Source organism: Mytilus trossulus, chromosome 7 (assembly GCF_036588685.1).
Source record: "Mytilus trossulus isolate FHL-02 chromosome 7, PNRI_Mtr1.1.1.hap1, whole genome shotgun sequence".
NCBI classification, from domain to species: domain Eukaryota; kingdom Metazoa; phylum Mollusca; class Bivalvia; order Mytilida; family Mytilidae; genus Mytilus; species Mytilus trossulus.
In genome coordinates, this window is record NC_086379.1 from 8,996,532 (window position 1) to 9,010,613 (window position 14,082).

At 34.9% G+C, this 14,082-nt stretch overlaps 1 protein-coding gene across 1 annotated transcript in view; it reads left to right on the forward strand.

The window, feature by feature from the left end:
* Positions 1-14,082, forward strand: part of LOC134724592 (integrator complex subunit 10-like) — an 85,879-nt gene that overhangs the window by 13,207 nt on the left and 58,590 nt on the right. The window contains exons 4-6 of the mRNA XM_063587705.1: positions 7,943-8,082; positions 8,894-8,975; positions 9,380-9,532. Of these exons, the coding sequence (XP_063443775.1) occupies positions 7,943-8,082; positions 8,894-8,975; positions 9,380-9,532 (375 nt within the window). The remainder of the gene's footprint in view (positions 1-7,942; positions 8,083-8,893; positions 8,976-9,379; positions 9,533-14,082) is intronic.

The window sequence follows — 14,082 nt, forward strand, 5'->3', positions numbered from 1 at the left end:
CAGGTAATTTTCTCTTCATATTGTCCCCTTCATACAGTCAGAATCTTCTAATAGTTTCCTCACAGGTAAACTTCTCTTCATACAGTCAGAATCTTCTAATAGTTTCCTCACAGGTAATTCAAACTTCATATTGTCCCCTTCATACAGTCAGAATCTTCTAATAGTTTCCTCACAGGTAACTTTCTCTTCATATTGTCCCCTTCATACAGTCAGAATCTTCTAATAGTTTCCTCACAGGTAATTCAAACTTCATATTGTCCCCTTCATACAGTCAGAATCTTCTAATAGTTTCCTCACAGGTAACTTTCTCTTCATATTGTCCCCTTCATATAGTCAGAATCTTCTAACAGTTTCCTCACAGGTAACTTTCTCTTCATATTGTCCCCTTCATACAGTCAGAATCTTCTAATAGTTTCCTCACAGGTAATTTTCTCTTCATATTGTCCCCTTCATACAGTCAGAATCTCCTAATAGTTTCCTCACAGGTAATTTTCTCTTCATATTGTCCCCTTCATACAGTCAGAATCTTCTAATAGTTTCCTCACAGGTAATCTTCTCTTCATACAGTCAGAATCTTCTAATAGTTTCCTCACAGGTAATTTTCTCTTCATATTGTCCCCTTCATACAGTCAGAATCTTCTAATAGTTTCCTCACAGGTAACTTTCTCTTCATATTGTCCCCTTCATACAGTCAGAATCTTCAAATAGTTTCCTCACAGGTAACTTTCTCTTCATATTGTCCCCTTCATACAGTCAGAATCTTCTAATAGTTTCCTCACAGGTAATTTTCTCTTCATATTGTCCCCTTCATACAGTCAGAATCTTCTAATAGTTTCCTCACAGGTAACTTTCTCTTCATATTGTCCCCTTCATACAGTCAGAATCTTCTAATAGTTTCCTCACAGGTAATTTTCTCTTCATATTGTCCCCTTCATACAGTCAGAATCTTCTAATAGTTTCCTCACAGGTAATTTTCTCTTCATATTGTCCCCTTCATACAGTCAGAATCTTCTAATAGTTTCCTCACAGGTAATTTTCTCTTCATATTGTCCCCTTCATACAGTCAGAATCTTCTAATAGTTTCCTCATAGGTAATTTTCTCTTCATATTGTCCCCTTCATACAGTCAGAATCTTCTAATAGTTTCCTCACAGGTAATTCAAACTTCATATTGTCCCCTTCATACAGTCAGAATCTTCTAATAGTTTCCTCACAGGTAACTTTCTCTTCATATTGTCCCCTTCATACAGTCAGAATCTTCTAATAGTTTCCTCATAGGTAATTTTCTCTTCATATTGTCCCCTTCATACAGTCAGAATCTCCTAATAGTTTCCTCACAGGTAATTTTCTCTTCATATTGTCCCCTTCATACAGTCAGAATCTTCTAATAGTTTCCTCACAGGTAATCTTCTCTTCATATTGTCCCCTTCATACAGTCAGAATCTTCTTATAGTTTCCTCACAGGTAACTTTCTCTTCATATTGTCCCCTTCATACAGTCAGAATCTTCTAATAGTTTCCTCACAGGTATTTCAAACTTCATATTGTCCCCTTCATACAGTCAGAATCTTCTAATAGTTTCCTCACAGGTATTTTTCTCTTCATATTGTCCCCTTCATACAGTCAGAATCTTCTAATAGTTTCCTCACAGGTAATTTTCTCTTCATATTGTCCCCTTCATACAGTCAGAATCTTCTAATAGTTTCCTCACAGGTAATTTTCTCTTCATATTGTCCCCTTCATACAGTCAGAATCTTCTAATAGTTTCCTCACAGGTAATTTTCTCTTCATATTGTCCCCTTCATACAGTCAGAATCTTCTAATAGTTTCCTCACAGGTAACTTTCTCTTCATATTGTCCCCTTCATACAGTCAGAATCTTCTAATAGTTTCCTCACAGGTAACTTTCTCTTCATATTGTCCCCTTCATACAGTCAGAATCTTCTAATAGTTTCCTCACAGGTAATTTTCTCTTCATATTGTCCCCTTCATACAGTCAGAATCTTCTAATAGTTTCCTCACAGGTAACTTTCTCTTCATATTGTCCCCTTCATACAGTCAGAATCTTCTAATAGTTTCCTCACAGGTAATTTTCTCTTCATATTGTCCCCTTCATACAGTCAGAATCTTCTAATAGTTTCCTCACAGGTAACTTTCTCTTCATATTGTCCCCTTCATACAGTCAGAATCTTCTAATAGTTTCCTCACAGGTAATTTTCTCTTCATATTGTCCCCTTCATACAGTCAGAATCTTCTAATAGTTTCCTCACAGGTAACTTTCTCTTCATATTGTCCCCTTCATACAGTCAGAATCTTCTAATAGTTTCCTCACAGGTAATTTTCTCTTCATATTGTCCCCTTCATACAGTCAGAATCTTCTAATAGTTTCCTCACAGGTAATTTTCTCTTCATATTGTCCCCTTCATACAGTCAGAATCTTCTAATAGTTTCCTCACAGGTAATTTTATCTTCATATTGTCCCCTTCATACAGTCAGAATCTTCTAATAGTTTCCTCACAGGTAATCTTCTCTTCATATTGTCCCCTTCATACAGTCAGAATCATCTAATAGTTTCCTCACAGGTTACTTTCTCTTCATATTGTCCCCTTCATACAGTCAGAATCTTCTAATAGTTTCCTCACAGGTAATTCAAACTTCATATTGTCCCCTTCATACAGTCAGAATCTTCTAATAGTTTCCTCACAGGTAATTCAAACTTCATATTGTCCCCTTCATACAGTCAGAATCTTCTAATAGTTTCCTCACAGGTAATTCAAACTTCATATTGTCCCCTTCATACAGTCAGAATCTTCTAATAGTTTCCTCACTGGTAATTTTCTCTTCATATTGTCCCCTTCATACAGTCAGAATCTTCTAATAGTTTCCTCACAGGTAATTCAAACTTCATATTGTCCCCTTCATACAGTCAGAATCTTCTAACAGTTTCCTCACAGGTAATTTTCTCTTCATATTGTCCCCTTCATACAGTCAGAATCTTCTAATAGTTTCCTCACTGGTAATTTTCTCTTCATATTGTCCCCTTCATACAGTCAGAATCTTCTAACAGTTTCCTCACAGGTAATTTTCTCTTCATATTGTCCCCTTCATACAGTCAGAATCTTCTAATAGTTTCCTCACAGGTAATTTTCTCTTCATATTGTCCCCTTCATACAGTCAGAATCTTCTAATAGTTTCCTCACAGGTAATTTTCTCTTCATATTGTCCCCTTCATACAGTCAGAATCTTCTAATAGTTTCCTCACAGGTAATTTTCTCTTCATATTGTCCCCTTCATACAGTCAGAATCTTCTAATAGTTTCCTCACAGGTAATTTTCTCTTCATATTGTCCCCTTCATACAGTCAGAATCTTCTAATAGTTTCCTCACAGGTAATTTTCTCTTCTTATTGTCCCCTTCATACAGTCAGAATCTTCTAATAGTTTCCTCACAGGTAATTTTCTCTTCATATTGTCCCCTTCATACAGTCAGAATCTTCTAATAGTTTCCTCACAGGTAATTTTCTCTTCATATTGTCCCCTTCATACAGTCAGAATCTTCTAATAGTTTCCTCACAGGTAATTTTCTCTTCATATTGTCCCCTTCATACAGTCAGAATCTTCTTATAGTTTCCTCACAGGTAACTTTCTCTTCATATTGTCCCCTTCATACAGTCAGAATCTTCTAATAGTTTCCTCACAGGTATTTCAAACTTCATATTGTCCCTTTCATACAGTCAGAATCTTCTAATAGTTTCCTCACAGGTAATTTTCTCTTCATATTGTCCCCTTCATACAGTCAGAATCTTCTAATAGTTTCCTCACAGGTAATTTTCTCTTCATATTGTCCCCTTCATACAGTCAGAATCTTCTAATAGTTTCCTCACAGGTAATTTTCTCTTCATATTGTCCCCTTCATACAGTCAGAATCTTCTAATAGTTTCCTCACAGGTAATTTTCTCTTCATATTGTCCCCTTCATACAGTCAGAATCTTCTAATAGTTTCCTCACAGGTAACTTTCTCTTCATATTGTCCCCTTCATACAGTCAGAATCTTCTAATAGTTTCCTCACAGGTAACTTTCTCTTCATATTGTCCCCTTCATACAGTCAGAATCTTCTAATAGTTTCCTCACAGGTAATATTCTCTTCATATTGTCCCATTCATATAATTCAGACGATACATTCATAATGCCTTCATGAGAGATTTACTGAAGAAGCAGAAACAAGACATGATATGAGCTGCAAAATACAGAAATCAACATATAATTGCAAATGTATTGAATGTTGTGTACAAGTTATCATTTTGTACCAAAAAAAATACGCAATTTATAATTTGTACAATATTCGACTAAAATTCACTTATACATTTCTGTAACTTGTACAATAATTTGTAGTATTGATCTTGTTATAAAAAAGCATTGATACACACTATAGAATTTGTATTCAATGACCACACAATAAACCTTATTTATAAAATACAAAAATAGTTCTGCATCATTTGTTTGGGCATGGCATTGCATTATGGCATTGGGAATTACACAACATCTTTTGCTTTTTACAATTACATGGAAAAGGACTGCTCCCTCCTTTGCATTACAGTGACATAAAAGAAAACCCTAATCATAATAAAGCAGTTAAAAATTCATGACGTGTACATGTGTAAGACTTTTTTTTTTGAAAAATTCAAATACGAAATTACAAAGATAAATGTTGGTATGTTTTGTTGAGTTCTTATAACAGCTCTATTTTCAAACAATTACAAACTTTCCATAGAAATTTTTTTTAAACTAAAATTCATTTGCTAAAAGGTCAATTTCGAAATATATGTATTTTTGGAAAGGTTGGAATTTTTTCCAAATCTTAACTATGGCACTGGCCTCCCTTTCAACAAGCAGCTGCTAAATCTACACACAGAAATAAAGTTCCCTATAAATTTCATGTCTGTGTACATATGCACTTAAAAAGTGTAAAACAAGTTTCTTTCATTAAAAAAAGAAAAGCAATACGTGAACCTAAGACCGCTGACTTGTCTCTAAAAGATTGTTGCTGAATTTTTAGCTCACCAATTCGAAGGAACTGTGATCTTTTGCCATCATTTGGCAAGCGTGGTCAGTAGTTGTCTGTCTGGTGTAGACTATTTCAAACATTTTCTCCTCTAAAACTAAGGAACCAATTCCTACCAAACTTAAGCTGAATGATCCTTAGGGTATCTAGAATAAAGTTTTTGTTCTAATTTCTGTTTCGTTAAAAAACATGGCCGCTATTACTAAAAATATATCATAGGGGTAAAATCCTGTTTTTGGATTATATCTCAGAAACATCATAGAAACCAAAGCATTTAGAGCAAATCTGACATGTGGGTAAAAGTGTTCATTAGGTGAAGTTCTTTCAGCCCTGAAATTTTCAGATGAACCTTTTCCCGTTTGAATGGTTTTACACTAGTAATTTTGGGACCCTTTATAGCTTGTTGTTCGGTGTAGAAGGCCGTACCTTGACCTATAATGGTTTACTTTTATAAATTGTTATTTGGATGGAGAGTTGTCTTATTGGCACTCATACCACATCTTCCTATATCTATCTACTAATAACCCATTGTTGGGTTGCTGCCACTAAGTTGGTAATTTTAAGGAAATTTTGCAGTTTTTGGTTATTATTTTGAATATAATCATGATAATTAATGATAAAGATAAACTGTATACTTCATTTGACCAAAATTGTCAATTGACCCCTAAAGGAGTTATTGCACCTTAAGGACAATTTTACACATTTTTTAGCTCACCTGGCCCGAAGGGCCAAGTGAGCTTTTCTCATCACTTTGTGTCCAGCATCCGGCGTCGTCGTCGTCCGTCATAAGCTTTTACAAAAATCTTCTCTTCTGAAACTACTGGGCCAAATTAAACCAAACTTGGCCACAATCATCATTGGGGTATCTAGTTTAAAAAAATGTGTGGCGTGACCTGGCCAACCAACCAAGATGGCCGCCATGGCTAAAAATAGAACATAGGGGTAAAATGTAGATTTCGGCTTATAACTCTGAAAACAAAGCATTTAGAGCAAATCTGACAAAGGGTAAAATTGTTTATCAGGTAAAGCTCTGAAAATTTTCAGATGAATCGAACAATCGGTGCAGCTGACTAAAGTTCTCGTCAATTTATTTCCCTGAGAAACATTTCCCCGGGAAACAAAGTAATTTTTAAAACCACCTGTAGCCGATGGAAAACCATACGCACAAAAAAGTGCACCATACTTTTATTTTTCGCAGACAATTTATTAATAATGTTTAAATTTAAATTTAAAGAAAAGGGGTCATATTCATTTTTCATAGATCGATTAATTATTTTCTTAATGATACTAGTAAATAGTAGGAAAATCATTGTATATGTCAAACAAGTTTGCATTTTGTCCCCCCATTCACTATAGCGATCAGTAGTTTGTCCCTCTGTCCGTCAGGACAATATTCCAAACATTTTATCCGCATGATTGAATATATTTATTAGATATTTGGTATATACTATGAACATTGAATACCGTTACCAGGGGGATGGGTCATTTTTAGCTCACCTGGCCTAAAAGGCCAAGTGAGCTTTTCTCATCACTTGACGTCCGTAGTCCGTCATCGTCCTCGTAGTCATCTGTAGTCCGTCGTTAACTTTTACAAAAATCTTCTCCTCTGAAACTACTAGGCTAAATTAAACCAAACTTGGCCACAATCATCATTGATGTATCTAGTTTAAAAATTGTGTTTTTTGACGTGGCCAACCAACCAAGATGGCTGCAATGGCTAAAAATTGGCTAAAAATAGAACATAAGGGTAAAATGCAGTTTTTGGCTTATAACTCAAAAACCAAAGCATTTAAAGCAAATCTGACATGAAGTAAAATTGTTTATCAGGTCAAAATCTATCTGCCCTGAAATTTTTAGATGAATCGGACAACCCATTGTTCGGTTGCTGCCCCTGAACTGGTAATTTTAAGGAAATTTTGCTGCTTTTGGTTGTTATCTTGAATATTATTATAGATAGAGATAAACTTTAAAATACAATAAATGTTGGAAAAGTAAGATTTATAATTAAGTCAACATGACCGAAATTGTCAGTTGATCCCTTTAGGAGTTATTGCCCTTTATAGTCAAGTTTTTAACCATTTTTTCGTAAATCTTAGTAATCTTTTACAAAAATCTTCTCCTCTGAAAATACTGGGCCATGTTAATTATAGACAGAATGTTTAGTAAATTAAGATTTACAAACACATCACCATCACCAAAACACAATTTTGTCATGAATCCATCTGCTTCCTTTGTTTAATATTCACATAGACCAAGGTGAGCGACACAGGCTCTTTAGAGCCTCTAGTTTGTTATTATCTTGAATATTATTATAGATAGAGATAAACTGTAAACAGCAACAATTTACAGCAAAGTAAGACCTAAAAATAAGTCACATGACCAAAATGGTCAATTGACCCCATAGGGAGTTATTGTCCTTTATAGTCCATTTTTAACAATTTTCATAAAATTTGTAAATTTTTACTTACATTTTCAACTGAAACTTTTAGGCCAAGTTCAATATAGATAGAAATAATTGTAAGCAGCAAGAATGTTCAGTAAAGTAAGATGTACAAACACATCACCATCACCAAAACACAATTTTGTCATGAATTATAATGCGTCCTTTGTTTAATATTCACATAGACCAAGGTGAGCGACACAGGCTCTTTGGAGCCTCTAGTTTGAGTATTTCCTCCATTAAAAGGAGTTAGAAGTGCTATTATAAGTTATAGAAATTGTATGTGGAAGGTTGAACATGTTTGTGAGCCTTCAAATAGTATGGATTTTCACATGAAGATTTTGAGGGAATACTTTACTGCAATCAAATATGTATTCTTTTCTGTGTCACCAGCTAATTTTTTATTCAGATTTTGATAACACAATGTATGCCTATTTTTTCTAGAGATTTTTGCAGCACTGACGACACCAACACAATGCCAGATGTTGATCAGTCTCTCTAATAAGATGACAGATATATTAGAACAGTGTAGACTTCTATTGCTGGCCATGAGAAAGTTCACTTCCCTGGTCAATGAACATGGGGTAAGTTGACCGATTTGATTATCTTATTATTAAGCCTATAGCTAGATAGTCTTGCAGAACAGTGACACAATTGTTGGTTTGATGATAAAAGCACCAAATTTGGCAGGGTAAAAGTTCTGGGTGTATTAAAATTTCAAAATAGTGGCTTTTTCCAAGATAGCCACCTTAAAATATCTATTTCAACATATAAGTCATGACATTAAATGGGACATCATAGTTATATTTTAGAATGTGACACAGGTTAAAAAAAAATTTTATTAAAAAATATGATATACCAGAGCATCCAGAAAGTTACAACACAAGATAGTTTTACCATTATAAAATTGATTCTGGATGCCTTCTTTTACCTACCAACATTGTTGACTGCCCCTCTGATATCTTCCGTCCCTCTTTTGTAACATATGTGACATATGAAATATTCATTTTAAAAAAGTATACTTTAAAGTAAAGTAAAAGAATGAAATCTTCTTCACTTTGAAAGAGAAAAGAAGATAATATTTTCCCACCTAAAATGCAGTATAAAAATCAAATTGTTTATAACAACCAAGATATTGTAAAATACTCTTAATGTTAATTTTTCATCCGTTGCTGAAAAACTTATTGGAAATAATACTTCAGATATGGATTTTTCTATGCTACAAAATTTTACAAGTAAAAAATTAAAGAAAACTGAAAATTTTAATTTAAAACTCATTTCTGTTGGAGAGGTGTGTTCTCAACTAAAACATCTTACTAGTAAAACATAATTGCGACTTATTATAGTTTAAATAAAAATGGTTTATATAAAATTAAGTCAATTTTGTATTTACAGTTAAAGTTAGTTGGAACATTACAGAAAGCAGAATGGGATGCTAATATGAAATCTCCAGTTAATTGTTACAGAAAATTGTTGGGTAAATAGGACTACACTGCTAGGTTCTGAGATATGACTTTGTATATTCTATTTATATTTAACCATGCCTAAACTTATTCACTCAGCATTTTCAAAATTATGCTTGCCAGTTAGGTTTTTTTTTATCACATTGTTGCATGAAGTGATGCACCTTTTATTTTGATTTTTCATGAACTTTGCTATTTCTTATTGTTTTATTTGATAACTACACAAAACACATGGCCGAGTCTTCTTTGATCAACTCACATATTTTAACGAATTGATCTAAAAAAAAAGAAGGAAACAACTTAAAATTATTCATCATAAACAAAAGCTTACAATATAACATTAAGAAAGTTCCAAATGTTTTGTAACATTTGGCCAAAAATGTCTGAATTTAAAGAATGTTGAGATCTTTACTTTCAGTATGTGATGTTTTACCATTAGTTTTACAAAAGAAGAAGAAATTTGAACTACCAACATCTCAGTTTCATAATTGGTTACAGCTGGCTGTGGAGTTTTATGTCATGTACATTACACAACCACCCATTGTACCTGCAAACTCTCCATTAACACCAGGTGAGATTTACCTGTAAGCTCTCCATTAACACCTGGTGAGATGATACCTGCATGCTCTCCATTAACACCAGGTGAGATTGTACCTGCAAGTTCTCAATTAACATGCACCAGGTGAGATAATACCTGCATGCTCTCAAATCAAAAATTTGAACAGATTCAAAATCACCAATACATAGATATAGGAAGATGTGGTGTGAGTGCCAATGAGACAACTCTCCATCCAAATAACAATTTAAAAAGTTCATCGGGAAGCCGCACGTTAGACGCGGGCGAGCTACTGCGGGTCTCTCGACCATCCAAATAACAATTTAAAAAGTAAACCATTATAGGTTAAAGTAAGGCCTTTAACACAGAGCCTTGGCTCACACCAAACAACAAGCTATAAAGGGCCCCAAAATTACTAGTGTAAAACCATTCAAACGGGAAAACCAACGGTCTAATCTATATAAACAAAACGAGAAAATGAGAAACACGTATATATTACATAAACAAACGACAACTACTGTACATCATTTAGTGGTCCAAAAGTATTTAATTCCACTATTTTCAAAGGCCTTATTTGAACAATTTATTATCAGGTTTTTAGCTCACCTGGCCCAAAGGGCCAGGTGAGCTTTTCTCATCACTTGGCGTCCGACATGGCTAAAAATAGAACATAGGGGTAAAATGCAGTTTTTGGCCTATAACTCAAAAACCAAAGCATTTACAGCAAATCTGTCAGTAATGAAAATGTTTATCAGGTCAAGATCTAACTGCCCTGAAATTTTCAGATGAATCGGACAACCCATTGTTGGGTTGCTGCCCCTGATTTGGTAATTTTAAGGAAATTTTGTTGTTTTGGTTATTATCGTGAATATTATAATAGATAGAGATAAACTAAAGAAAGCAATAATGTTCAGCAAAGTAAGATTTACAAATAAGTCAGCATGACCAAAATGGTCAGTTGACCCCTTTAGGAGTTATTGCCCTTTATAGTAAATGTTTAACCATTTTTCATAAATCTTTGTAATCTTTTACAAAAATCTTCTCCTCTGAAACTACTGGGCCAATCCAAACTTGGCCACAATCATCTTCGGGGTAACGAGTTTGAAAAATGTGTCCCATGACCTGGCAATCCAACCAAGATGGCTGTCACGGCTTGAAATAGAACAAAGGTGTAAAATGCAGTTTTTGGCTTATAACTCAAAAACCAAAGCATTTAGAGCAAATCTGGCTTATTTTTAATACTATAATAGATGGAGATAAACTGTAAACAGCAATAATGTACAGCAAAGTGATACCTTAAAATTAGTCTACATGACCAAAATGGTAAATTGACCCCCTAAGTATTGTCCTTTATAGTCAACTTTTAACAATTTTCATAAAATTTGTGAATTTTTACTAACATTTTCCACTTAAGGGCATACGATACAGTTTTGATCCTGTATTTACAAGTTCATGAAAATTTGCATGTAGGCTATTTTTTACCTGATTAAATCAAATATGTAATAAAAAATATACCTTCATGTGCTACTTTTTGAGTAAAATGAGGTCGAAATTTTGTAGATTTGCTCGAAATTCAGATTTGTGGCATTAATTTCTTTTTCGAAAGAAAGACATAACTTTTTTGTTATAAAAGATAAACACAAATTGTTTTTTGTTAAATAATCGGTAATTTCTGTATTTTATAAATATCTTTAAAAAATATGCAATTTTTTATTCAGAAATAACTCATATTTGTCAAATGTTTATGAATTGAGGAAAAAACGTAATTTTTTACTGCATGTTTATCAAAATTAAAAAAAATCCTCTATTTACAGTTTTATAAAATTTGGGTCACATAATCTCCCGGCAAAATGAAACAAAATGCTGTTTTGAAAAATAGGGGTCCATGAACTCGTTTTCAAATCAAATCAGATTGAATGATAAAAATCAGTCGAAAAATGCATCTTTTCCCGATATGTCACCGTTTGACGTCGCGAAAATAACAAATTACGTTAGCAACGTCATTACCTTCCCTGTAACTGTATCGTATGCCCTTAAACTACTGGGCCAAGTTCATTATAGATAGAGATAATTGTTAGCAGCAAGAATGTTCAGTAAAGTAAAATGTACAAACACAAAGTTGTCATGAATCCATCTGCGTCCTTTGTTTAATATTCACATAGAACAAGGTGAGCGACACAGGCTCTTTAGAGCCTCTAGTTTATTGTACCAAGTATACTATTAAGTAGAATAGACAATTAAGTAGTGAAACAATGCCTTGAAGATGAAATAAATCTAAATTTGTAAGTTTTTTTGTGTAGCTTCGGAAGCCATAACATAGTTGGGACTTTCATTGTATTTGGTTCTGCTAATAAAGAAGTAGCTAAAAGTTTGTGTTTGTTACAGATGTCATTTTCTGAAAATGAAGTCAGTTGGAATTTTGGTGAATTTGTATTTTCCTTTTGCAGAACCACAATATAAAATTTATGTCAAACAATAATGATATTATTAGCAGCTTTATCAGCCGGTGTCATATGGTGTTTTGAACCCCCTTAAAAGTGAACCCGGGTCAAAATATTGCGGTAAAATGACCCCGGGGTTATTTTCACATATGGTATTTTGAACACCTCTGTGGTATATTGAACACCCCTGTTTTTGATAAATAGTATTGCAGATAATCTAATTTACAATATATTGGCTATCATTTTTAGCTCACCTGGTCCAAAGGGCCAATTGAGCTTTTCTCACCACTTGGCGTCCATCGTCCGTCGTCATTAACTATTTACATTTTGAACTTCTTCTAGAGAACCACTGAATGGAATGAAACCAAACATGGAATGGATGTTCCTTATGAGGTGCTGACCAAGTGTTGTTACTTTGTAGCCGATCCGTTATCTAAGGTGGCTGCCAGCAGGGGACTTAGTTTAGCATAGGACCCTATAAGAAATGCATACAAATGACTTCTTTTAGAGAACCACTGAATGGAATGAAACCAAACATGGCATGAATGTTCCTTATGAGGTGCTGACCAAGTGTTGTTACTTTGTAGCTGATCCATCATCCAAGATGGCCGCCAGCGGGGGACTTAGTTTATCATAGGACCCTATGGGAAATGCATACAAATGACTTCTTTTAGGGAACCACTGAATGGAACAAAACCAAACATGGCATGAATGTTCCTTATGAGGTGCTGACCAATTGTTATTACTTTGTAGCTGATCCATCATCCAAGATGGCCACCAGCAGGGGACTTAGTTTAGCATAGGACCCTATAAGAAATGCATACAAATGACTTCTTGTAGAGAACCACTGAATGGAATGAAACCAAACATGGCATGCATGTTCCTTATGAGGTGCTGACCAAGTGTTGTTACTTTGTAGCCAATCCATCATCCAAGATGGCCACCAGCGGGGGACTTAGTTTAACATAGGACCCTAAGGGAAATGCATACAAATGACTTCTTTTAGAGAACCACTGAATGGAATAAAATCAAACATGGCATGAATGTTCCTAATGTGATGCTGACCAAGTGTTGTTACTTTGTAGCCGATCCATTATCCAAGATGGCCGCCAGAGGGGGACTTAGTTTATCATAGGACCCTATGGGAAATGCATACAAATGACTTCTTTTAGGGAACCACTGAATGGAACAAAACCAAACATGGCATGAATGTTCCTTATGAGGTGCTGACCAATTGTTATTACTTTGTAGCTGATCCATCATCCAAGATGGCCACCAGCAGGGGACCTAGTTTAGCATAGGACCCTATAAGAAATGCATACAAATGACTTCTTTTAGAGAACCACTGAATGGAATGAAACCAAACATGGCATGAATGTTCCTTATGAGGTGCTGACCAAGTGTTGTTACTTTGTAGCCGATCCATCATCCAAGATGGCCACCAGCGGGGGACTTAGTTTAACATAGGACCCTATGGGAAATGCATACAAATGACTTGTTTTAGAGAACCACTGAATGGAATAAAATCAAACATGGCATGAATGTTCCTAATGTGATGCTGACCAAGTGTTGTTACTTTGTAGCCGATTCATTATCCAAGATGGCCGCCAGAGGGGGACTTAGTTTATCATAGGACCCTATGGGAAATGCATACAAATGACTTCTTTTAGGGAACCACTGAATGGAACAAAACCAAACATGGCATGAATGTTCCTTATGAGGTGCTGACCAATTGTTGTTACTTTGTAGCTGATCCATCATCCAAGATGGCCACCTGCGGGGGACTTAGTTTAACATAGGACCCTATGGGAAATGCATACAAATGACTTCTTTTAGAGAACCACTGAATGGAATAAAATCAAACATGGCATGAATGTTCCTTATGAGGTGCTGACCAAGTGTTGTTACTTTGTAGCCGACCCATCATCCAAGATGGCCACCAGCGGGGGACTTAGTTTAACATAGGACCCTATGGGAAATGCATACAAATGACTTCTTTTAGGGAACCACTGAATGGAATAAAACCAAACATGGCATGAATGTTTCTTATGAGGTGCTGACCAAGTGTTGTTACTTTGTAGCCGATCCATCATCCAAGATGGCCGCCAGCGGGGGACTTAGTTT